This window comes from Hyperoodon ampullatus, assembly GCF_949752795.1.
Source record: "Hyperoodon ampullatus genome assembly, chromosome: 3".
NCBI classification, from domain to species: domain Eukaryota; kingdom Metazoa; phylum Chordata; class Mammalia; order Artiodactyla; family Ziphiidae; genus Hyperoodon; species Hyperoodon ampullatus.
In genome coordinates, this window is record NC_136916.1 from 50,131,139 (window position 1) to 50,158,722 (window position 27,584).

Here is a 27,584-nt window from a genome sequence, read left to right on the forward strand (position 1 = left end):
ATACCAGATTTCATCTAGGTATAGGTTAGAACAGGTATTCTTTTAAATCTAGTGATTCACAGCACATCCCTTTGGTTATATCCCAAATGTTATCACTGTTCCCTCTAAATTTTAATGTTCTGATAGAATATAGGCTACCTCTACTTTAAAAAAATATGTAGGAAAATGCACCACTTTTGTAACGAGTTGTATCTATAATCAGGGACAATGCTTGCAAATGCAAAAGTCAATAAACAGTGACGTGTTGAAATTGAAGAACTGGGTACTTAAATGTGGAGGAAAGCCACCTATTTAAAAAGCTCAGCCAGGTTTGACTGAGACACAAATTTATAGATGCAAGACTACTTTTACTGATGGAAGGTCACTTAAAGCACTCTACAAATATAGACTCTAATCACAATTAAATTCGATATGATCTTTTATTCGTAAATTCAGAAGGAATGCCTAAACTGTTACTGTTAGTTTGCTTTTTGAACACAAAGTATTTCTAAGATCTGAGCAAGCAATAATGGTTTTAGATTTACTGACTATAATGACATTAGTTCAGGATCTGCCTACAGCAGCTGGATCCAAGTGAAGTCAGGAGGCTGCTAAGGAAAGTCTCATCCTGGGAATCCTCCAGCATCTGCCATAATTGGACTTGGGTTACTGTGTCAAGTTTACGACTGAGGAGGACAAAAAGTAAAGGAAATTCTCTTTTGTAATAGAAAACTTTACACTAAAAACAGCAATGATAAAAGCCAGTCTAGGATAGAGTAAATCCTAGAGGTTTAGCTCCTGCACCTCAATTTTACTACTCTTTTGTAAATTACCTTATAAGAAGGGCTGGAGTGTGGTGTGACCCTTAAATCAGGCAGGTACTAAGTTTACCAAATGTGTAAGTCACACAAGTATATGACACAGTATTAGACCAACCTGTTGTTTCTGAATGATTTTGTGGGTAATTAAGTTCTATCTGGGGCATAAATACAATTTCAATGTAGAGTCAAGGTACTTACCAAATTAAGGAGTTTATATGCTTACACCAAACGCAAAACACCATAATATGATGATGCTCTAAGACTTACAAAATAACTTAATTTACAGTACTGTCAACATAATTCAACAGAAAATGGGAAAACACACCTTATCTGACTGGGTCAAACACCTGATATGAGAGCATTTTGGTAAAGTGCCCACATTGAAAGTAGTTAAAAAAGCAGCCCCTATTTTCTAAAGAAAAGTAGTGACAGTGAATAACTCATCACATTCTCTGAATATTACACTGCACTCACACAAATTCAGGAGAGTGATACCCTGGACACACAGCTTATTTCACATTAGTGAACAAACCTAAAACTTTTATGAAGTTCTGACTTTTGGCCAGAAGATAAAATGTCTGATATATACATATATACAAACCCCAATTCTTAACCTCTTAAATTCTCTAATTCTAAAAATGGCTTTTTGACTTGTCTTTATGTTTATAAAAAAAAAGTGTGCAATACACTTGTATTTGTGTCTGAATTAAGAAACAAATGTTAAGTGAGAAAAAAACTCAGAATGGTACTAATCTACTTAGATTATGTATATGACCTTTGGGTATTCATGAGAACCAGTTTAACTGTCCCTCACTTTATGAGCATATTTTCTAAGTGACCAGGAAGTGTATTTAACCATTTACAAAAACAAAAATTTTAACATGCATTTTACAAAATCATGGTCTTATTTACCTGCATATTCTTCCATAAGAAAGGTATACATTAAAAAATATTGCTCAAAAACATAAAAATATATATTATCTCTTTCCTTTTCCATTTAGGCATATAAATATTTTACTGAAGAAAATGCATCATTTAATAAACAAATGCAAAAACTGCTTTATATAAAGTGTGGTTCTCTGCTATTTAGCAATATAAAATATAAAATGATTACAATATAATTAGCTAGCAAAGAGCTAAATTCAAGAGATCTGCAAACCAGTACAGCAGTGAACAGTCCCTTATACAAAAATCCATTAAGAAAAAGTCAAGTCAGTTTTGTAACAGGTTACATAAAAATCAGGACCAATAAATGCATTATAAATGCAAAAAAGCACTGCTTCATCAGCACATTCTTCAGTCGTGTTTGGACTAGATGCCAAACTTACTGTTCACTTTTCGGTTCATCTTGTTTTCCATTAAGCTCTTGATCAACTCTGTTTAATGAAAAACGATATAGATAATAAGATATCAGCAAATGAACAATTCTCTTTCTAAAAATAATGGCTAATTTTACCATAGATTATTATTCTGTTAAAAACAAAGCTTTGCAAAGAAGCAGACATAGTAAAAAGGTTACCAAACATTTTCCCAACCAGGAAAGATAATTTTTAAAGGCAAGAGGACACTGGCAAGAATGTGACTTGTTTTTTTTAAAAGATTGTAAGATACTTTATATACAAATGCATATAAACTTTATTAAAAGTTCAAATTACAACAGGCATATTAAAATGTTGAACTGTAGCATGGCTGAGGCAGGGAGCTAAGTGATCTGAGTGGCAGGAAAAATAATTCCCTCCAAAATGATGTTAACTGAAATATTTAAATGCCACTAATGCCATCAACTGATCAACTTTTAAGTTCAGTGGTAAAAGTACATATTTATGGATGCCATAATTATTCTCCAAAATTTATTGGTACACTTAGAATGTGAATACTTTTTATTTATCTTGATAGTAAGAAGCCACAGAATTTAATAATCAGAAGTATCTAGATGTAGATTAAAAATATGACTGGATCAGGAGTGGGATGCATAGAGATCACATCAAAATTTAGGCAAGTGGGGATTAGAAGAATTATGTAATTACCACACAAAAATTATAGACAACCCTTCACAGATAATGTACAACAATCTCTTACTGTTATATTTGTATATTTATATTTGTAGTAGTTTGAATCACTGATGGAGGAGAGTTTAAAACAACTTGGTATGATATACGAAGATACTTTTCACACTGTTTCCATTACTACAATCACCTGAACATTAGTGAGTCAGACCTAAAAGCCTTGGCCTGTGGTAAAGCCAGATTAACAACACTTTAAAATATTTTTTATATTGGTAACAAAAATTTGAAAGGTACATATTCTTGATAAGGCATGCAAAACACATCAATCTTTTCAACATGTGAAATATCGGTATGAACTAATTTCATAATCACTTTATTTTTAAACTCTGTTCAAATATTTTAACAGTCAACATCTACCTGGCTACACTTGCACTGAGTTATTTGAAACAAACATCTAAAACATTTAAAACTTCTATATTTCAGCACACTCACTTTTGAATCCTTATCACCAGTACTCATAGAAATTTCACCTTGGGTAATAAGCTCCCCCATGCAGTTTCTGTTAACTTGGTTTTAAAAACATGCCCTTCTATTTTTAAAACTTGAGTGTTACCCTTTCCAAGCTGACAAGGATTTATTATTTTTCAAGGCTAAAGAAATTTTGTACAAAAACTTAGAAGTGCCTAAAAGATATATGTAATGATTCTATTTAAGATTAAATGAAACAAAAGTAAAAAAAAAATCAAGATAAAATAATATTGGTAGGTTTCAAATACATTTAAATAAAAAGTACAATTCTACTTTTTTTCTGATGCCTAAGTTACTTAACTAAGAATTTTGTAAAAAGGCACAACATAGCAGATTTCATCAACAAAGGCAATTCATTTTGAAATCCATGAAGCAGCTGGCTTCAAAATATTCTACAATTATAGACTACATTTTAAACTTCAGCCACTTGTCTGGCAAATTCACACCAATGTCTTAAGAGGAACGAGAAATTAGCAAGATTTAAAATCACTGTCCTTACCTCTATCTTAAAATGTTTAGCTGTAAAGTGTCACATAGAAATGTAAAGCTATGACTCTATCACATGGTCAACAGAATTCTTGCTCATCAACAGAGCCAAAATTTGTTCAAAGTTAAGAATATTCCAGCTCCAGTTCCTTACAATGGTCCAAATGGTAACTACATACAAATCTCTCACCTTAACTCTTATGAGACTGTATCAAACTGTTTTGCTAATTTAGTTGTTAATATTTTAAAAATCCATTAACAAGTTAGATCTAAATCCTATAATTTTCTAAGTTACTATATAAAATGGTAACTATTTTATACACTTGCCTTTCATCTTCTATGCCAAGATATTAACAGATGACAGTTTGTTATGCTCAAAGCAGAAGTATTCAAAATTAAATTAAAGATGGAAAGCAGAGTGTTTAACTATTAAATGGTACATTGAACTTTTAGGTATTTTATCACATGTAGAATTTGACTAGTTAGCAGGCCATTTAAGCATACAAGAAAATCAATGTTGGTTAGCCAAAGAATATGTGCATTGCAAATATAATCATCAACCCCAGGGGGGAAAACTGATACATTAAAAAAGTGCATAAATATTTCAAAAGCACAACTTAGAGATTTAAAGTATGGTGAAACTGGTAAGGTATTATAAATAATTGGTTTTCCAAATAGTATTCTTAGGAATTTACTGTCAGTATTTATACCAAAAGCAGGGAGGAGGAGGTATGGTCTTTATTTTGTAACTGGCATTATTATGGTGTTAAAACAGAGTGAATCCAAGCCATACTCAGCATCAGGAACTTTGGATTCACTCTATATTTGAATCCTGGGGTATATTTATATTTACAAATGCTATTATCTTTGTCTACGAGCTAACCAACCAATAAGGAAGAGTTAGTCTGTGCAATGCAAATGGACTAGTCTAGATGCAACCCAGTCAAGGTGTGCATATACCTTTTCTGTTTCTTTTTTAACTTTTCTTCTTCATACCTTGGTAGGGAAGAGTTATTTTAGTAAACGTACATGTTATGAAGATGAACAAAAACTCAAAAAAAGGCACTAAAAATAAACTCGTAAGTTTGCAGGCAAACCCAAAAATATTTAACATACTATACAGGAAGTCAGAACTGACTTAAGAAATGTGGTTTTGACACATTCAACAGACTAAAACCTCACATTAATAGAACAAATAAACATTTTTCTATATTATAGCACTGTGATACTCAAGTATTTATGTTAACAGTGTTCTACCAATTCCTTTTAGAAGTTAGATAAGTGAATTTGGTAAACAGAACAAACTCCAGCCACTGCAAAGTATTAAGGTTAGACTGATATAAATATTTTACTTCCCTAATAATATTATTTGATGCCATGACAAGCTTACTCAAATCTGGAGACCAGCATGTTCAAGTCTGGAGAATGTTCCTTAGTACTAACCAATCAAGAAACCATCTCTTAAGACTGTAACTATCTTTAAAAATATAAATGAACCAAACCAGAAACAATTCCTCATTCTCAACTGACAGCCTGAAGAAAATGGTGACTTATGGGGAAAGTGTTGGGAAGTGTCTTCTTTCCCCTTTTCTTTGTTATAAAAACAAGAGCAGTTATAAAATAATTATAATATATGAAGGGAGAAAGAATGGGTACTGAAATATTTACCTCTAGCACATCAAAATATAAAGATCCAATACAATTAAAGAAATGAAACAAAACATACTGTTTTATGCATTCTGGTATTCCAACATATTCCATGGGGACAAGTTCCGCTAGTTCTGCCAAATTAAAGACGTATCTAATTTTTTGGCTGAATTTTGAGCTATGGAAGGAAATAAAGATAATTACCTTAATATTTCTGACCAAGAGAACTGACAAGAAATTCATACAAGGAGTCTGTGGGGGGGTTTTTAAGAGTCAATGGTTCTCAGAAAATTACCTAATAAATGGTCTTGTAACAGCCAGAAGTGTTCTGATAAACCAAGAGGGATGTACAATGATTAGAGACTTTAGGTTTTTCCGTAACCTGGAGTTTAAAAAAAAAAGAAAAATTTAAAAGTTCTACAAATTCTAATGCTAGAAGAAAAGCTAAGACATCAGTAAGTATGTGCAAGTCTATACAAAAAATTGAAAAAATCCTCATTCAAGAGTTGTCATTTGGATATGATATTCCTAAAGACAACAAAAGATAACAAACAAAAGAAAATGCACTCCTGAATTCCAATGGTCCTTCCCACTGCCACGAAATGAATTCTACTTCATTTGCCTAAATTTATGTCCACAGTGTAGCCTGTTATTAAATGTCTCCTAGTATACATTCACTTGTCTTCAAGACTGTCAACCAGGGGTAGAAGCCAATACTGAATATAGAAGTAAGCTCTTCTCATTTTTCAGGATGGAGGGGAAACTGTTATTAATTTCTTCAACACCATGAAAGGCACTGGGCAGGCAGAAAGGTGAGGGGAGAGATCACCACAGGAACAGGCAACATGAATCAGATCTAATGTATTCTTATGGAGTCTAAAATTTTGATTAAAAGTTAAAAGCATTATCCTAGACAACTTAAAATGATGAAATAGGGCTTCCCTGGTGGCACAGTGGTTGACAGTCCGCCTGCCGTTGCAGGGGACGCGGGTTCATGCCCCAGTCCGGGAAGATCCCACATGCCACGGAGCGGCTGGGCCTGTGAGCCATGGACGCTGAGCCTGCGCGTCCGGAGCCTGTGCTCCATAACGGGAGAGGCCACAACAGTGAGAGTCCCGCGTACCGCAAAAAAAAAAAAAAAAAAAAAAAAAAAGATGAAATAAAAACTGCTGTGTTTATCATCATATTTCACACTTACAGTGATGACTAAGTATTTAAAAAAAAAAATCACAAGAACCAGCCAATGTCATGTTCAGGTATGACGAGAAACCTGTTACTGGATCTGAGTTGATTAACCTAGTTTGAATTAGCTGTGGTCAAATCAAACCAAATAGAGGATCAAAATTCCTTCCATTAGCACGGATGACTAACTCCCAGGAGAATACATTTCTAGATCTCATTCCAAAGAAAGATTACGCCTAAATAAGCGTCTTAAGTAACAAAATATACTAAGCACTATAAATGAGGCAAAATCCAGAATGTAATAAAATAGGAAATGTACTAAATTCTCCATCCTTTCCCAAAATGTAAATTATAGGAAAATGTTTGATGTGGTACAAAGGAGAAATAAAGAGCTATTTTATAAGTTTGAAAACAGAAACTTACTATGAAATTAATAAATGTAATTTCTGAAGAAATACATGGTGACTTTAAGTGGCAACAGAAAATAAAATTTAATCTAATAGGACATAATAAACATTATTCAGATTAGCTTTCCACTTGCATTTACAATACCTTCTATCAATTTGTTGATAGCATTTCCTGAGCCATCCCAGACTGGGCATTTTTCTTCGAGTTGTTGCACCATTTAAATAAACGATCATGTAGTTTTCTGCTACTAACAGCTCCAAAGTGCCAATAACATACCTGTAAAAATAAAGTCTTAGAAACACTGCTATGCAGAACCAAACCAGGTTATCCAAATAACGCAATTCCCTTCCCTCCCCTTCAGTGAGAGCAAAAATTTTAAACAGCATTAGTTGGTATTATGGTTATTTAAAGAAAAAAAGTTCTTTTCTTTTAGAAATACATCATAAAATGTTTATAAATGAGATGATGTCTGGGATTTGTTTCAAAATTATGTCATGGGGAGGTATTTGCGGGAATAAAGTATAAACTGATAATTGTGGAACTGGGTGATTGTTACACAAAGATTTAATATACTTCTCTCTGCCTTTGTATATGTTTGAAATTTTCCCCAATAAAGCACTTAATGTGTCCTCAAGTGTAAAATGAAGTTGGAACACATAATCTGTAATATCTCTTCCAGTTTTAAAATGACAATTCTTCTGTTGAGTTGGAAAATGGATAGTTTTTATAATGCCAAGGGAGAGACTTAAGGAATCAGAACTAGGGTTATTTATATTGGGTTGGCCAAAAAGTTCCCTCAGGTTTTTCTGTAACATCTTATGGAAAAACCCGAATGAACTTTTTGGCCAACCCAATAATTTCTACCCAGCTAAATAAAGTTCCCTTCCTTAAACTGGAGATCGAATGTACTCAATTCTGTCCAAACATTTTTGTGATGATCTACTTACTTAAAGAGATTGTCCATCAGGTATCTATAGTTAGGTTGACCACTTTCAGGCATGAAACAGACAGCAAACACAACAATGGCATTTAATCCATCCCCATAATATCCTGAAAAAGAAACCAGCATGATTATACTCTGAAGATTTTTCAGGGGATATCATTTATGGTTGATAAATTACAGTGGTGCATGTTCCACACATTTCTGAATCAAAAAGTATGGGTTTTTTTTGTTCTGACCCTGTATAGTCTTACAGAGATCTTTAAATCCTCTCTTCTCAAAAAGAGAATAAAATGTAAAGAGGAAAGAGTGGGCATAAAAACCAGAAACCCACTTAAATTAGCATGCTGAGAAAGCTGCCTTATTTTAGCAAGTAGGCAGATAATAATCCAACCAGATACAACATCTGCAATAAAACATTCTTATGCAACTTCTGCTTAAAGTAGTTGCTCTTTAAAAAATAGTTTTACATTCAATGTCTAGCATTTTGTAGCTTTTAGGGTATTAAAAAGTAAGAAAAGATTATGTCTGACATAAGTCTAAGTGAAGAAAAACAGCACTAAAATATATGTTTTAATTACAATCTCTAAAATATAAATGTTTTAATTCTCATACAGATATTAAGCTGTAACCAGCAACAAATACTTCTGCTTTAACTTTCATTCCTATTGTTTACAAACATGCACTAAAAAGGAACATTTCAAGTACATTAGAATATTCACTACCTTGCTTAATCCCTTAGTCACAAAATACCTTGTGGTAACTCAATAGGATAAAATGGCCCTAATTATTTTCTCCTAAAAAAATAAAGTGCTATTTCTCAAAAATATTAGGTTTAAACAATGAGGCAGGTCTCACAACTTGCTTCCAATGAACTAGATGAATTAATACATGTCTGTGGACTTCGTGATCCATATTACCCTGTTTTCTTCACTGAGTAAGACTAAATTAGGCAGAATAATGTAACTGCAAATATTCAAGAGATTTGCTTTCAGATGAATGAAGACTACAGAAATAAGCAGAATGCATTTGGCAGAGGGTAAATTAAGCAGAAATGACTATGTGAAAAAACCCATCTGCTTGACCTATGTGGCCCCCTGTCCTGAATTAGGAGGATTTCAGGTAGTATGACATGCTCTACAGAGTTGTATTTTGACTACCACTAACATTCTGGTGCTATTTACACAGTGACTATGTAAACTTCTACATACAAGACAGTCAGACTGATAGATGTTATAAATGCACTTCATAGCTTTTCCCATTTGACTTGTAAATTTCTTAAGGAACAAAGCCTTATTTTTATATATTCCATAAATATGCAAAGTGGGTGTTCCAAAACAATGTGGAATGAACTAATTCTCTACTTTGTGGTAAAGCTAAATGATTTGTTCAGGGTTTTAAGGCAAATTAAGATTCATATTTTAAAGGGCTAGGTTGTATTTATAAGCACAAAAGAGTATAAGAACATTCACAGGGGACTTCCCTGGTGGTGCAGTGGTTAAGAATCCGTCTGCCAATGCAGGGGACACAGGTTTGATCCCTGGTCCTGGAAGATCCCACATGCCGCGGAGCAACTAAGCCCGTGCGCCACAACTACTGAGCCTGCGCTCTAGAGCCCGTGAGCCGCAACTACTGAAGCCCTTGTGCCTAGAGCCTGTGCTCTGCAACCAGAGAAGCCACCCCAATGAGAAGCCTGTGCACTGTAACGAAGAGTAGCTCCCCCTCGCTGCAACTAGAGAAAGCCTGTGTGCAGCCCAACACAGCTCCCCCGCCGCCAAGAACAAATGAATGGCAAAGACAAAAAAAAAAGAGTGTTCACAGCAGTTTTAATCATAATAGCTCTAACTGGAAAATAACTCACAAGGCCATCAAAATAGCGATGGATAAGCAAACCGGCAGTAACAAGGAATGAACTATGGATACATGCAACAACATGGTTAAATGTCAAAATCATTATGCTGAGTGAAAGTAGACGAGAGTGTAAACTATGATTCCAGTTACATAAAATTCTTTAACAAGCAAAACTAATCATGGGGTAGGCATTAGAATAGTGGTTATTGGAGAAAGGGTATTCATTGAGAGGGAGAACCAGAGAATTTTCTGGGGCAATGAAAATGTTCTGTCTGTCTGGGGGTGTAGATTATAAGTGTATATGGTTATATGGGCAATCATCAAAATTCAGTGAACTGTACACTTAAGATTAGAGCATTTCTTGTGAAATAAGTCAGACAGAAGAATGACAAATACTGTATGTCACTTGTATCTGAAATCTAAAATAGCTGAACTCACAGAAACCGAGACTAAAATGGTGGTTACCAGGGGCTGGGGGTAAAGGGGAGATGTTCGAGTTAGAAGATGAATAATTTCTGGGGACTAATGTGCCACATAGTGACTATAGTTAACAATGCTGTATTATGTACTTGAAAGTTGCTAAAAGAGTAGACTAGACCTTAAATGTTCCCACCACAAAAAAGAAATGGTAATTATGTGATGTGATACAGGTGTTAGCAAATGTTATGGTAGCAATCACTCGCAGTATATAATGTATCAGGGACTTTCCTGATGGTCCACTGGTTAAGAATCCACCTTCCAGGGACTTTCCTGGTGGTCCAATGGTAAAGAATCCGCCTTACAATTCAGGGGACTCGGGTTTGATCCCTGGTCAGTGAACTAGGATCCCACATGCTGCGGGGCAACCCGCGTGCCTCACCTAGAGAGTCTGCGTGCCGCAAACTACAGACCCCATGTGCTCTGGAACCTGCGCGCCACAACTACAGAGCCCAGGTGCCCTGGAGCCTGCTCACCACAACTAGAGAAGAGAAAACCTGCATGCCACTGCTAGAGAGAAGCCCACGCACTGGAACGAATGATCCCGCGTGCCACAACTAAGACCCAATGCAGCCAAAAATAAATAAAATAAATAATAAAACTTTTTTTAAAAAAAGGAAAGAAAGAAAAAGAAAAAAAAGAATCCACCTTCCAACGCAGGGGACGCATTTTCGATCCGTGGTTGGGGAATTAAGATCCCACATGCCGTGGGGCAACTAAGCCTGCGCGCTCTAAAGCCCACATGCCACAACTACTGAGCCCGAGGGCCACAACTAAAGAGAAACCCACATTGCAACGAAAGAGCCCACGTGCTGCAACAAAAGATCCCACGTGCTGCAAGTAAGACCCGAGGCAGCCAAATAAATAAATAAATATTAAAAAAAAAATATATATATATATATATAATGTATCAAATCAACATATTTTACACCTTAAACTTATACACTATGTCAGTTTTATCTCAATGAAGGTGGAAAAAAAAAGGAATATGCAAATGCTACAAAAAAAGGATTAGAGTAATCCACTGTATATAAATTATAAATGGATAAAAAAGGGAGAAAGTCCCAATTTAGGGGTGTCTAGGGATAAGGGTGGAAGGAGACAGTTTTCACTGTACACTCTTACACCTTCTGAACTTACTGTATGCACATGTTAACAATTTTTAAATGTTGGCTTTAGCCTTTTACTTCAAACCTGTTACATTTCTAAAAGGACATGATGTTTATCATGCTTTCAAAATTATGTAATACCTCAAAGGAGAGATTCTCTTAAGCATTCAGATTTCTGATATTGTATTAAAAAATCTAAAAAATCTTTGGCAACTGTTACCTCCATGGCTAATAACTTTTTTATAGGGTTCAATTGCTTTCATATCAACCCTGTGGTCCTGTTCTCCAATTCTGAACATACGCCAGCGTCGTCCATCTTCTTTTTCCTCTGCTGCTGTATATTCAGTAATTGAGCCTTTCCTAATAACTTCAGTAGTCTTGGGTTTCGGAAGATCATCTATCAAAATAAAAGGTTTTTGAATCACAGATTATTATTTATAAAATAAAAATCAAATTACATGTTAACCACTTTACTATCTAATTAGATTGTTCAGAGAATTTTTTTATTATACCTTTTGTGGAATTTTATTTATTTATTTTTGAACATTTTATTTTATATTGGAGTATAGTTGATTAACAATGTTGTGACAGTTTCAGGTGTACAGCAAAGTGATTCTTTTCCCATTTAGGTTGTTACATAATACTGAGCAGAGTTCCCTGTGTGTGGAATTTTAAATATTTCTTCCGTAATAGAGGAAAAGGCTTATTCTTGATATAAGGCCATTTTGTTTTTGGAAATCATGGTTCTTTAACTTTTTTTGAATTGCTTAATTCAGAAAGGACCTAATCGCAGTACAACGTACATCCACAAATTCAGAAATGATAATTCATACAGCCATCAAAATCTTAGTACACTGGCCCTACAATGCCTTTCCAGATTCTATTTACAACATTGTCCTTGACAGACAGTTACCACTATAGGTTACTTAAAACAACTCTCTGGGAGCCAATGTTTTTTGTTGTTGAGCACATAAATTATTCCCCAAACATTATAATACCAGATAGAAAGTGGTTAACGAGTCAATGATTATTTCTCATTTGATCAGTCTTATAAGGCACAAAATTATTGATAATATTCTGAAGTGTACATGCAAAAGTCTATTTTAAATTGACATTAGTCAAAGCACAAGCACCAATGATTAGGTATAATTTACATTTTAAGATTGCACTTTAGCTGATTTTTAATGAAGCAATGATTTTTGAAATTTTAGTATCATAGTCCTTACCAAAAGATGGGGGAAGGGGAAACCTACTGTATGTTAGTTGTTTGTTTCCAAGACAAAGCTGTTAACGGAAAATATCCTTCCAGGAAATGACTACAGCAGCATTAAAGAAAGAAGAGACAAAACACATAGGCAGAAAACTATTTCAGTATCTTTATATAAAATATTGCTTATTACCGGATTGCATACTGAACCAGTGAAACAGGGAAGAAAAAAGGAGCAAAAGATAACAGCACATTAAGGACCTTACTCTTTACTGCAGATAACATAACTAGTGATAAACACTGCTTTGAAATAAAAATCACTTTAAAGATGAACTAAACATATATAAATTATTAACAGCTATAAAGATACTGTAGACAGCAGTTATCTAATTAAAGAAAGCATGCAAAGCAAAACACATGCCAATTCCTTTCAATTCCAAATAACTAATGATAAAGAATATAAGGGTGGAGGCTAGGAGAATACATTAATTCAAGGTAGTTGTTTACAAAGTGCGGCACTATCAGGCAAACCTATTTAAAAAAAAAAAAACACCCTAAAAAAAAAAAAAAACTCCCTTCAGAACTCCCTCTCTGCAAATTCTTAACTACTTTTAGCACATTCCCTAAAGCATAAGTTTCTTCAAAGCTTTTCTTCTTAGTTATCTACTGAATAAAAGAACATGCCATAATTATCAAGCAATATTGGGAGCAACACGGAAACACATAAGTTTACAGCATTGGGCAATTAAGAAAAAAATAGAGCCACATGTGTAATCTACTATAAACAGTTTTGAAAGCCATCATATTCGGTGTTTAGCCAAATTTCATATCTTTGCAACAAATATATGAACTTTAGAAAGTATAACATTTCAACAAAATCCCTTAGCCATTGATTTTTTTCAACAAAATCCCTTAGCTGGTTTCATGATCAAGTTTTAAATTTTTCCAGTTATCCTAATATGAAAATGCCACTATGTATGTATATAAACACAAACATTCATTAATAAAAATCAGGTAAAAATAATGAAACACTTACCTTCCCACTCAAATTCATTACTGTCCTCCGATGGTGTATCTAAGTCATCTAAGTCAATCTCCCCACTTTCATCCAAATCATCTGACAACACAGAGCCATCACTAGGATCCAGGGTTAGGCTAATGTCAGGAGCCATTAGTTTCTTTCTCACTTTATTGCCATTAACTTCTAGTGAGCCTGGAATGGGTAAAAAAAAAAAAAAAAAAGTGAAAGATATATTTAGAAAAAAAAATGCTTAGATGTATAAACTGAATAAGAGAAAAACTTTAATCACTTTATTCCTGAGAAAATAACATTAAACACAATTCCAAAGCACTTATTTACGAACTTTGGATTTTGATCACTATTGCTTCTGTATCACAGCAAGGTGACACATCCCAGCAAGGATATACCTTTTTAAATAACAGAAGCAGACCTTATAGTCACCTTTTACTATTAAAAATTATCTCCTCTCACCCCTTTATAGTTGAAATTTCTAAAACTCAAAGGTATGTTTCTGGAAAGTATTCCAAAGCAATCCAAAAACGCTTTCCTAAACATTCAAATTACCCTTTGGCACCCTATGATGGAATAAAAACTGAGTATATTTTTTATCTTGACAAAGAAATGTGTTCAAAAAATAGCACAGTTAAAGTCTATCACTAAGTGTCAAGTTCTTACCAGGCTGACTCTCTGGTCCAGTTACAGCTACTATATCTGCTTCAATACTATCATCTTCCGGTAAAGGTCTAGAACACACAGACACAATTTTTAATCCAGAAATTAAAAAAAAATGTTTTTGAAGTTCAAAGATCTATTAAAATAGCTTATAGAAACAATTATGTGGAAAACTGAATAAACCAATGTTTCTTAAGGTTTAGTAATTTACAAACCACTGTTAAAGAAAATTTTCAGACTGTCTGAATTGACTTACATATTTACATAAGCAACACATAAAAGTAGATATATATTCCTTATGTAACTGCTCTTAAATACACCTACAAATTAAAAAATCATTAATCTACAAAACAAATATACTTCAAATGCATGAATTTAATGTGATGCATGATACAATGTATAAGGAAGCTGAACTGTCACTCACAATGGGAATATGGTAATGATGATTACATATTTTGAGCTCTGCATTTCTTTATTACTATTATCATGCTATGCTATGCAATGAGTCAGTACTCTCACCAGCTGTCCATATTCCAACTGCTAAGGAACCTTCTTATGCACTGGGATGGTCTTCTGACCAAGATGACATGGAAGCATCACTTAAATATAGTCTGCCTTTGCTCTTTTTCTCTTAACCCAACTGGTGCCAATACAATTGTAAACACAAATGCAAATGTGTCAAGGTAGCTTGCCAGATAACCTAGAAAGCTCTTCCTTGTTTACTTAATAAGCTTGTTCTGAAAATAAAAGCATACAGCTTAACAATTCCTATAGACTTCTAAAGACCATCTTCCCCTAGAAACCCCTCAGTCTCTATTACTAGTATTAAATGAATACTTTGCAACACTGGGTTTCTTTAAGAAGCCCGATATTCATTTAGTAAGTCAGCAATCCCCAACGTTCTCGGCACCAGGGACCGGTTTCATGGAAGACAATTCTTCCACAGACAGAGGGGCAGTGGGGGGATGGTTCAGGCAGGAATGCGAGCGATGGAGCAGCACTGAAGCGGCAGGTGAAGCTTCACTCACTCGCCCTCCGCTCACCTCCTGCTGTGCGGCCAGGTTCCTAACAGGCCACAGACCGGTAGTGGTCCGTGGCCTGGGGGTTGGGGACCCCTGTAGTAAGTGACATCTCAATAAAGAAACTGTGAAGTTTTATTTATTTGTTTTCATTTAAAAGCACTGCTCACATTGGAAAATCTTCATCTTGCCATTCTTCCTTAAGTTCAACACCTTCCATCCTCAGCCTGGACTCAATGTCAACTACAAGCTCCTGATAATCCAGAGAGCCAAGGTCCTGTAAAAAAGAAAAAAAAATTTATAGGCTTATTTTTCACTTTATCTGCTGAAAAGATGCAATAATCTTATACCTTAGTTCATACTTCCACCCTGATCATGAAATAAATTTAGTTGGTTGCAACTACAACTTTTTCCCCCCAAGAATTAGAACAGAAAACAGTGTATATATTCTAGTAATTACTGTTTGTAATAAGGGTATTGTGCAGTGAAGTACTTGCTTCCATTTGCATATATGCATGTGTGCCCCAGGACACGATTTAAAATTTATTAGGTACTGTAAATTATGTAAAAGCAATTTGCAGGATGGGGGGCACAAATAATAAAAGTAAATAAATATATGCTCTATTCTACACCCATAATTAAATTTTCTGTCCTTTGGAGAGAAGTTAATTCTAGAAATTGAACACTAGGTAAATAGCATTTAGACTCGCTTGATTCAGCAGAGTCCAAGTGGTGTGCTCTTATATTACTTCTCTATAGTTCCAATGACATAATTCCTGAGCCACTTAAAGAAGGCTATTCAGTACCTGTCCAGTAAATGAATTATGCTACGTTCTGATTTGCTTCATATCTATAATAAGCTTTTCTCATGTAGTTTAGCATGAGTTTTCAGACACTGAATTTGGTGAATATTTCTATTCACACAACTCCAATGTTTTAACTTAGTTTCAGTTTTTCCAAGAAAGGATGTGGGTGTCACTATCCTCAGTTTACAAAATGAAGGATCTAGAGGTTGATATGGTTGATGGAATAAGAAATACAGGTTTAAGTATATTATTTAAGAAGTCATTAACATCAACTGGTTAACAGTACAACAAAAATCATGACAACTTTAGGGGGCAAGAGGTATAAACGGAATATTTAGTTCACTTACATTAGAATAAGTCAATAGATGTCTAAAGGCATCTTTTAAAAAAGAAGTAAAACATAGATGTCTTAAGAGATAGAAAGTATTACTAGTTAACACTAGCAGTTTTAAAACAAAGTTAAAAGTGGCTGACACCAGTGGAAGAAGAAATACGGTGGGAGGGAGAGAAGATGCTATTCATGGTAAATCCTTCTAAATTATTTAACTTTTAAAACCATGTATGTATAACTTGTGGTCGTATTTTATGGTTGCCTTATCTGCTGTGTCATTACAACATTCAAGAGATACACAAAGTTGTACCAAAAAACCATTATGTTCCAGAACAACAACAACAAAATTACATTGGAAATTTTCTGAAGTGTTAGATTTCACATAATAAACTAAATTCATATCTCTGCCAAGACTGGGAGGCTCTTTTCCCAGTTTGAATTCTTACTTATGCTCAAGAGATTTCAAACATTCTCAAAAGGTCTAAATTTTTGAGGAACCACTTGCAAATAGAAAAAAGCAAATGCTGTCTTTTCTTCACCAACATGTTTGCTGGGAAAACTCAGTTAATTTATACATAGGAGTAAGGCATTTTTAATTCTCCGGGAAAAACTGAGCCAGGCAATTTTGAGAAATGAATGGAAAACACACTTAAAATATAATAATCTTGACTTATTTAGCAGTTTCTCTGTTTCTGATACATAACCTATAAAGTAATCTGACACACCTTCAAGGACCACTTCATAGACTGTTCTCTGACAGCAACTCTTACTCTCTGTAGAGAGGAAAACAAACAAAAAAGGGATACCTACTTTAACAAATAATTTTCTATTTAGAACACAGAATTATTAGAAAAGACCCCCAAATTATGATCAATAAAACCCAAATACTTAATACTTATTACTCTAGAATTCATGTTCAAGTGAGACTGCAGCATTCTATTACTAAAGGTTGAAAACTGACAGTCTATTCCAACTTTTATAACTTTTTTTCTTTTTTGGCTGCGTTGGGTCTTCATTCCTGTGCACGGGCTTTCTCCAGTTGCAGCGAGCGGGGGCTACTCTTCGTTGAGGTGCACGGGCTTCTCATTGCAGTGGCTTTTCTTGTTGCGGAGCACGGGCTTCAGGAGTTGTGGCTCACGGGCTCTAGAGCACAGGCTCAGTATTTGTGGCACACGGGCTTGGTTACTCCGTGGCATGTAGGATCTTCCCAGACCAGGGATCGAACCCATGTCCCCTGCACTGGCAGGCGGATTCTTAACCACTGTGCCACCAGGGAAGTCTCTCAACTTTTATATTCATTACACTTCTCAGTGTTTTTTCAAATCTTTGATACTCACTATGAAGTGAATTAATGTTTTTTCCTAGATTTAATAATCAGAGCTTTCATTATTTAGTTTCACATTTTTACTGGGTGTTGGAAAAATATTAGGATGTTCTGAGTATCTTTTTTCAAATACCCCACATACTCAGAAAAACATTTAGTATTTCAAAAATATAAGCGGTGACTGGAAGTTGCTACCACTATAGTCCCAACATCTAGCACAGTGTCCAGCACGTAATGAGTCTTTAAACATTAGTTAAATTTAAAAATAAACATTTAATTGTAAGGTTTAACACTGAATAGTAAGCATTTGTTTTGCTCAACCTCTTAAGCATTTTTTTCTAATTAAACTACATAAATAGTCTTCCTGTTGAGTTTTACCCCTCAAAAAGAGTAGTGAAAATACTTGGGGCAAGCTACATACAAGCAGTGTCTATTTCTGTTGGTAAAATTATTCCTTGTTTGTAAGAGAAAATACATACCTTGTGAAATTCTAAAAGATAAACCATGTCTTTTAGCTGCTTTACCACTTGAACAAGTCAACGACGTGAAAATACTTCTCTAGACACAGACAGCCAGAGTCTGTCAGCTCATTTAGCTGATTCATTCAACTTTTACTTTAATATCATTGAGTCATGTGATGTTAAGACACCCCAGCATATGGACATGGATATTTAGTTTGGGGATAATTAATTAAGCTAGTTAAACGAAACCTAGGAGGAGAGAGAAATACAGATTCACTCTTAACCATTTCATCACAAATTTTAGGGGAAAAGTACACTAGGTAAAGTTTAAATGACAGAGAGAGGACTGCTCTTAGAAGTACATTATCAGCAGCTGTAAGAACAGGAAACAAGAAAGGAGCAATATAAGCACAACTACTCTGAAGGAAATCAGGATACTGCTGATTCACAAGTTAATCGTGGCTGTTTCCCCTTTTTTTTTTCATTGATTTGGTAAATCAGAATGGGGAAGTAATACTTTAAGATGCCAACTGTTAAAATAACCAAATGCAACAGGAATAACCTGATTTCTCAACAAATGTGTTGTAGTGGTGGCACATCATTACTTATGCCAGTTAGCAGTGGAGGTCACAGAGACAAATTCAAAAACAGTAGATGACCTAAGTGAGGTGTGGTGGTAAATTCAACCAAGATGAAAACGGGGATTTCCCCATGCAGCCTAACAATATAAGCAAAAATTAAATATTAAGATCATATTTAGAACTGCCTGAATTATAACTTACAATTTTACATGACAACTTTACTATTATGTAGTTTAACCTAGATGCTGGAATAGGTGCTAATAACCAACACGTATGCTGAAATCAATGTGGCAAAAGGAAATGTTTAGGCAAGGCTTTCACATCCCCATTTAAAGGAAAGGGCTTCATTCTAAATATTTATGTTCACTTTTTCCTAAGAAGCTGGCAATACTGGTAGCACTACAAGAAAATGCTTTAGGCCAGCCTATGTGTTTAAGAAGGTCAACAAAACACCTGTAAAAATCCTATATGCTTGTCATTGTTTCCTTGAGAGCAGAGTTGTGCAGGTTTTTAAGAATGAAATGACACAAAGATATCACATCGCCTCACACCTTAGAACGGCTATTATCAAAAAGACCAGAAATAACAAACGTTAGCGAGGATGAGGAGAAAAGGGAATCCTCGATGGGAATGTAAACTGGTGCAGCCACTATGGAAAACAGTAAGGAGGTTCCTCAAAAAATTAAAAACAGAACTCCCATATGATCCAGCAATTCCACTTTTGGGTATTTATCAGAAGAAAATGAAAACGTTAACTGGAAAAGATATCTGTACCCTCACATTCACAGCATTATTTACAATAACAAATAAATGCAAGCAACCTAAGTGTCCATCGATGAATAAACACACACACACACACACACACACACGCAAAGGAATATTATTCAGCTATTTAAAAAAAACTTTGCCATTTGCGACAACATGGATGGACCCTGAGGGCATTATGCTAAGTAACATAATTCAGACAGAGAAAGACGAACACCATATGATCTCACTTATGTGTAGAATCTTTAAAAAAAAAAACCCAAAAAACAAAAAAACAGAAAAAAAACCCAAAACCCCCGAAACCAAGCTCATAGATACAGAGAACACACTGGTGGTTGCCAGAGGTCGTGGGGTGGGAGGTGGGTGAAATGGATGAAGGGGGTCAAAAGGTACACACTTCCAGCTATAAAATAAGTCAGTCCTGGAAATGTAATGTACAGCATAGTGACTATAGTTAATAAAACTGAATTAGATATATGCAAGTTGCTAAGAGAGTAAATATTAAAAGTCCTCATCACAAGAAAAAAAATTTTGTAACTAAGTTTGGATGTTAAGTAGACTTATTGTGGTGATCATTTTGCAATATATTCAAATATCGAATCATGATGTTGTACACCTGGAACTAAAAAAAAGTCATGTCAATTATATATCGCAATTAAATGTAACACCCTATCAGAAATGTTAACACAAAATTCAAGAGAAATTACAATATTGCTGTTTCTCAAAATTGTGAAGATAAAGCACAGGATAATTATGCCAACTATACAAGGTACATTATATTATCAGTATGCAGAACGTACTGGAAATGCTCTGAGACCTTTAAGAAGATTAAAATCTAAAAACTGATCTGTAACACTTTGCTGTGGAGTTACAAATATTGGATGTAACATAAAATTATAACTTTGGAATATTATTATCATCACATTATACTAGCACTCTGCTTTATAGGATGCAAACTTCACATGGCATCTTTTGATCCACTATCAGCCAAAGTTAAATTATCGCATCTATCCATATACTTTTCTTAGGTGCCTTTCTCCACCACTGCTCCTTCTACGAGCATTACACCAGAAGAAGGAAGAGAACTACTTTCCCAAAGAATGCTTTTCCCCTTTACTAACCACTCGTACATCCATCATCTCATGCATCCCACCCAAAAACTTTGTGTCGTATAAAACACTGATGTTATTATCCCCATTTTATCTTATATACGAGGCAAATAACACTACATTTTGGTTTCCATATTAGACCTAGACTGTTTTTAATACAGCACACCGTCTCCAGTTCACTGGCAACTTTCTACAGAATAAGGCTGCAATGCCAGATTTGGCTACACTTAGCTTCAAAGGTCCTGTAATGCCTAAAGACTACAATAGCACGGACTTATGATGATCTAGTTCAAGCCCCATGTTTGCAGAAGTGGACCTGTCATACTTCCTGTCTAAACCCAACAATATTAGGCTGCAATAGAGGAGATCATGAAAATCAAAAAGAGAGTATGGAGAAAATGTAAAATGATAAGAACTAAGGAGGAGATATGCAAAATCCTAAGAAAACAGTCTGTAGGGTAACTAGACACGGTAACTTCAGTTATAATTTTGAGGAAACAACACCCATTTACAAATGGCAGAAATTCTTATATAATTTTAGAGAAAAAATACGTTTAATTTTAAAAATTAAGTAATTAAGCATTAGGAGAAATAGCCTGATTTTTTTAAAAGTGCGAAAAAAAAAAAAACCCCACCAAAACACAATCACACTTCATTAAACTAACTATATGGAAGGAGCTACGACTACCTAGATGACAAAAGCCGTGCCCTCAAAGAGCTGCCCAGAACAGGGAAGACCAAGGGAAAGTTTCAAAGCAACGTAACAGACCCAAATACATTTCTGATTTAATAGGAGTTGCTCTAGTAGATCTCCAGTAGCATCAAGAAACTCAAACCACTTTTGCCAGGTACGGAAGTAAAAGGCAGTGTCTGAATCCACACAGGAACTGGGCTTTTCACATATCAAGGTCCATTAAAGCCCTGATTACAAATGCCGCTTCCGTGTCTATATTCCCCGAGGGTGTGGAGCACATTAGACGTCCAAGTTTCTTTGTTCTGCACCAAGACCAACGCTGGTGACAAATAAGGGACCAACGTGGCCCAGTCACTGCCCCCAGAGCGGGGAATGTGCAGAGGGGCAGAGAAGAGGGCACCACCCCTACAAACGGAAAAGGGGTGGGAGAAGCGGGGGGGACGCAAGGGTGGCAAAAAGCAAACAGAAGCCTGGCCAAGGGCGGGGGCCTAAGCGGGGCGGGGATCCGGGTAGCGCCTCCGGGCAGTTTCCGCGGCGCCTCCTACAGCGGATACCGCTCTGGGCTTCTCTGTCGGGCGGTCCAGGATACGCGCCCCTCGGACGTCCCCCCCATCCACCCCAGGGCTGTTCCCAGCTCAGACCCGCCGTGCCCAGCCTTCCCGAGTCGCACTGACCCCGGAGGAACCCTTGGCCTCCTCGTCTTCTTCGCCCCTCCAGGCCGGCGACGCAGGGCTGACGGCCAGGTCGCAGAAGGTAGCGCCGAGCGGAGCCCGCTCCCCTCCGACGGTGAGACCCAGGCCCAGTCCCTCAGCCACAGTGGCAGCGGCAGCGGCAGCGGCAGCAGCCGACCCGGATGCAGAGAGCGGCTCCGGCGGAAGTGACAACATCCCGATCTTCTCCAGACGCCGCAGCTGGCGGAAGCCGAGGCGGAGCCGTGGCTTCTTCGGGAAGCCTCAGGGTCCCTCTTCCCGACCACACCCTCAGCCGTGGGGTGTGGAGGGAGGAGCTAATGCTTGCGCGCAGGCGCCCGCGACTTGGCCCGTGGGGCTGTCAAGCGTTTCTGTCCGGCAGGCGACCTGTTACACATCCCTGCGGCCCTTGAGAGGCTACAGGCGCTTCCTCGCCCGGCGCAGGACCGCCGCCCTCGAGTCTCAAGGAGCCATTTTTATATTCTTTATGTTCGCTTTACTGATCATTATGATAGCGCTATATAATAAAATGGATGCAAAAAGAGGAGGGAAAATATCTGATGTCTCACTGGGGAAGTTAACCTCAGAAGAAATCCTTAGAGTTTGGTAAAATTGTCCCGGAAAAACAGCTTTATAACAGTGCTTCTCAAATTGTTACCAGAAAATTGGGTTCACCTCTTAGAGGGAGTTGAGTCAAAAGACAACCAAGGTAAAGATCAGGAGAAGGAAAGATTTATTACTGGCACCAAGTAAGGAGGAAGCTGGGGAATCTTTCCCAAAGCAGTGTCTGCCAAGCAGAGAACTTGGGGAAGTTTTAAGCTAAGGGTTCATGCACATTCATGAAGGGGCTTGAGCAGAGGAGACTCCGGCATAGAACTGGGGTAAAGGTTGATGGAGTCCAAGCTTTAGTTGATTGAAGTCACTTGAGACTGAGAAAAGGCCAACATCATCATCCCTTAGGTTCCAGTTGATCTGGTGGTTGAGTGCTTCAGGCTAATCTTCACCATTGAAACGGAGCTGGGAGTCTTCACAACTGATGTATTATCTTTGCTATTGTTTCTTCTCTTGCCAGATAACAGTCATTTGCTCTTTTGTTTCTTTAAGATCCTTATTACTGACACCTGTTCAGTGGCAAGCATTGTGGCCAGGCTTGGATCACAAAATGGCTTAGGCCTAAAATGGCTTCTCTTACGTCAAAAAAGCTGGATCTAGTTCTTTTTTTCCAGGGACCCACTACCCTAACTGCTTACAAAAGTATATGTAGAGAACGATCAACTTATTATTTTTAAAAATTTCCAATTAGTTGTGGACCATGCTTTGGTAAGATAAAAATATTAGAAACAGTTCATCATTAGAGTCAACAGCCATAAAATTACCTGCAAAATCGCCGTCAAGTTTCCTAAACACTTATTCTCAATTTCTGTACTACCTGTCTCGCCGTGGACCAGTAACAAACAGTTCTCTGAAGGGCTCAGGTCAACGGGCCATATTTTGAGTAGCAACACTGCTCTACAGCTTCAAGGAACTAAGATTAGTTTGGAGAATGTAATGATCCCTCTTAAATCCCAAACACTAAATCCCTGCAAAGGCCCAGCAGTCAACTCTTTGGGTAAGGCATTATGGAATGGTGGGGTTTGAGGGAACTGAAAAGCTCAAAATTTTAAGTCATTGACCCAAAATGCAGCTCCCGGGTTTACATTGCTTTGGCAACATTTACTGCTAGCTGGGGGTTAAACTCTCTGTGTCTCATCTATAAAATGGGGAAAAAGTAATACCTACTTCATAGGATCTTTGTGAGATAAAGTCCTATGTATATTGGAACAGTGCATGGCATTGGAATTATATATGTGTTAGGTATTATTATTTTCCTCCTATCAATCTTGCTAAGTAGCTGGCAGAGTGAACAAACAAAACTGATCAACTAATAAACAGAGGGTTTTTTTAAAATAAACTTATTTATTTTATTTATTTATTTTTGGATGCATTGGGTCTTTGTTGTGCACGGGCTTTCTCTAGTTGCGGCGAGCGGGGGCTACTCTTCGCTGAGGTGTGCGGGCTTCTCATTGCGGTGGCTTCTCTTGTTTCGGAGCAGGGCTCTAGGCGTGCAGGCTTCAGTAGCTGTAGCATGTGGGCTCAGTAGTTGTGGCTTGTGGGCTCTAGAGCGCAGGCTTAGTAGTTGTGGTGCATGGGCTTAGGTGCTCCATGGCACGTAGGATCTTCCTGGACCAGGGCTTGAACCTGTGTCCCCTGCACTGGCAAGCAGATTCTTAATCACTGCGCCACCAGGGAAGCCCTAATAAACAGAGCTTTAAACAACTTCTTGGACCATGCCCCTAGACAACAATTTCATCTTCAGTTAGATTTTTCATAGTTCCATGTCCTGCAATGAGTAGTATTCTCCACAGGGTGGCAGAAAATCATTTGAAATCGTATACAGTTATGTGGTTTTGCAATCTTTAGTTTCTTTTTCATTTCACTAACTTTATTGTTTAAATAAGTTTGGTCAGTATTTGCTTTGGTTTTGAGTAAGCCATTCTACTATTTGACGTTTTATTCCTATCTCATGAATTATCTATTCTTATTGCTGAAACATTAGAAACTCAGATAAGGCAAGAAGTGTAGTCACTATTATCACATTTATGTATATCCTTTCAGATTTTTGTATACATATAACTATAAAAATAGCATATATTTTATAAAAATAAAATAATTTACCTAACAGTTTATAATCTCATATTTTCTTTTCATTTAAAAATATATCTTGAGGACTTCCCTGGTGGTCCAGTGGTTAAGAATCCTCCTGTCAATGCAGGGGACACAGGTTCAAGCCATGGTCTGGGAAGATACCACATGCCACGGAGCAACTAAGCCCGTGTGCCACAACTACTGAAACTCGCGTGCCTAGAGCCCATGCTCTACAACAAAGAGAAGCCACCACAATGAGAAGCCTGTGCGCCACAACGAAGAGCAGCCCCCGCTCGCCACAACTAGAGAAAGCCCGCGTGCAGCAATGAAGACCCAACACAGCCAAAAAAAAAAAAAAAAAGAGTCCGGCTTGCAATGCAGGGGACACCAGTTTGATCCGTGTTCAGGGAACTAAGATCCCACATGCCGCAAGGCAACTAAGCCCGCACGCTGCAACTACTGAGCCTGTGCTCCACACCTAGAGAGAAGCCCTGCACCGCAACAAAAGACCCTGCATGCCGCAACAAAGACCCAATGCAGCCAGAAAATAAATATTTAAAAAATATGTCCTGAATTCCTTTTCAGGTCAATACGTATATTTCAACACCATAATTTTTATTATGGATAACTTATGTACTAACAATTCCTTACTGAACATTTAGGTTGCTCAATTTTGGATACTCTATGCACTGTTTTTTTTTTTTTTTTTTTTTTTTTTTTGCGGTATGCGGGCCTCTCACTGCCGTGGCCTCTCCCGCCGCGGAGCACAGGCTCCGGACGCGCAGGCTCAGCGGCCACGGCCCACGGGCCCAGCCGCTCCGCGGCACATGGGATCCTCCCGGACCGGGGCACGAACCCGTATCCCCTGCATCGGCAGGCGGACTCTCAACCACTGCGCCACCAGGGAGGCCCTATGCACTGTTAAAGACAACACTGCATGGAGTATCCAAAAGGTCAGAGGGCTTCCCTGGTGGCGCAGTGGTTGAGAGTCCGCCTGCCGATGCAGGGGACACGGGTTCGTGCCCCAGTCCGGGGCTATCCCGCATGCCACGGAGCGGCTGGGCCCATGAGCCGTGGCCGCTGAGCCTGCGCGTCTGGAGCCTGTGCTCCACAACAGAAGAGGCCACGACAGTGAGAGGCCCGCGTACCGCAAAAAAAAAAAAAAAAAAAAAAACAAAAGGTCAGAAACATAGGGCTAACTTATTTTCAAACAATATACTAGTTATATTTTCAAATAATACGCTCAATATATTTTCCTTCAACTTTTAGGTGAAATACCTTGAAGCAATGGGTTCAATTATTAATCTGAAAAATGAATAATAGACACTATTTTCCCTGTGTTTCCAAAATGTTGGACAACCTTTAGTGTATTGTTACAATCACTTGTTTTCCCTATGTGGCTCCTTGAATAGGCAGATATTTAGACTCTTAAAAATTGGAAAATAATTCAGAGGTGCCAACTAAAGAATGTTGCTAGCCATGTGGTCCTACAGGATTGAGTCATTAGCCATTGCAGTTGCTGACTTTTAACAGACTCTGAAAGGAGTTCAGGGCAGAGATCAGGAATGAGGCACTCTGTGCTACAAAACTAGCAGAACAGGCCTTTAGATAATTAGACATTTTCAGGAGAAATTTTTTATGAACCTGGATTGTTCCATCTGCCTATACTTAGAAAAGCACTAAAACCTTTAAGATGTGTGTTCCTCGTGATTAGCAGCAAACTTCTCCCAAGATGCGTGCTTGGTTGCACATACCCCCTTTGCCAAAGTCACATGTATACTGACCTCCCCCTTTACCTCTTTGGAGCAGTTTCTCAGAGCTATCTGAAAGGCTGTCTCCCAGGCTATAGTCTTCAGGAAGACACTGAATAAACTCTACTAGCAACTTTTACATTGTGAGTTTTTTTAAGTCCACAAAGGAAAAAAGTGTGTCTTCCAGACCCTAAGCAGAAAGTGATACATTTGGAAAGTGATACTTTAGCTCAGAGCCACCATCAATCTTTTCCTTTGTGGTTTTTGGTTTGGGTGCTATGTTTAAATAGGCCCTCCTCACCCTAAAATTATACAAGTAGTCATAGTTGTTTAGAGCTCATCTTTTTAAAAAATACGAACATTAAATCCAATTGGAATTTTGTACATATGCTTATGATATGAGGTAGGAATCTGATTTTTACTGTACTGACAAAATATTCCACCTAACATCATTTATTAAATAATCCAGTAATTTTTTTAACTTGACTAGGACTCAATCAAGTGAATGTTTACCTTCAAAGTTATCATCTAAGGCAATGGTCCCCAACCTTTTTGGCACCAGGGACTGGTTTCATCAAAGACAATTTTTCCACAGACCGGGGTGGGGCAGGGATAGTTCAGGCAGTAATGCAAGCGATGGAGAGCGGCAGATGAAGCTTCGCTCGCTCGTCTGCCATTCACCTCCTGCTGCGTGGCCCGGTTCCTAACAGGCCATGGACCAGTATCGGTCTGCAGCCCAGGGGTTGGGGACCCCTGATCTAAGGTTACCCACTTCGTTCAAGTATCCATTCACAAACATTTTGACAAACCTTTGTATCCATTCACAAACCATCATTGGACAAACCTTTATTGGACAATATTTTGAGTCCTGAGGGTTGGGCCCTGAGGGTACAGGTGAAAAAGACACAATGTTTGTCTTCAAGAAACTCATAGACTAGTCAGGGAGAGGGGCAAATGAAGACGGTAAACAATTTGGTGGATTGAGGTGATGTTGGTACTTCCAAGGTGCAGCTAAATAGAAGGGAGCTAAACAGA

At 37.3% G+C, this 27,584-nt stretch overlaps 1 protein-coding gene across 1 annotated transcript; it reads right to left on the bottom strand.

Moving 5' to 3' along the window:
* Positions 1-447: 447 nt before the first annotated feature.
* Positions 448-22,217, bottom strand: BNIP2 (BCL2 interacting protein 2). The gene is made up of 12 exons (XM_079700246.1): positions 22,099-22,217; positions 15,524-15,630; positions 14,338-14,405; positions 13,678-13,854; positions 11,655-11,831; positions 8,005-8,107; positions 7,202-7,333; positions 5,763-5,849; positions 5,547-5,645; positions 4,781-4,816; positions 2,129-2,176; positions 448-665 (listed from the first exon to the last, which is right to left on the bottom strand). Exons 2-12 carry the CDS (start codon positions 15,571-15,573, stop codon positions 539-541), a joined length of 1,104 nt encoding a protein of 367 aa, XP_079556372.1. The 5' UTR covers positions 15,574-15,630; positions 22,099-22,217; the 3' UTR covers positions 448-538.
* Between the last annotated feature and the right edge of the window lie 5,367 nt (positions 22,218-27,584).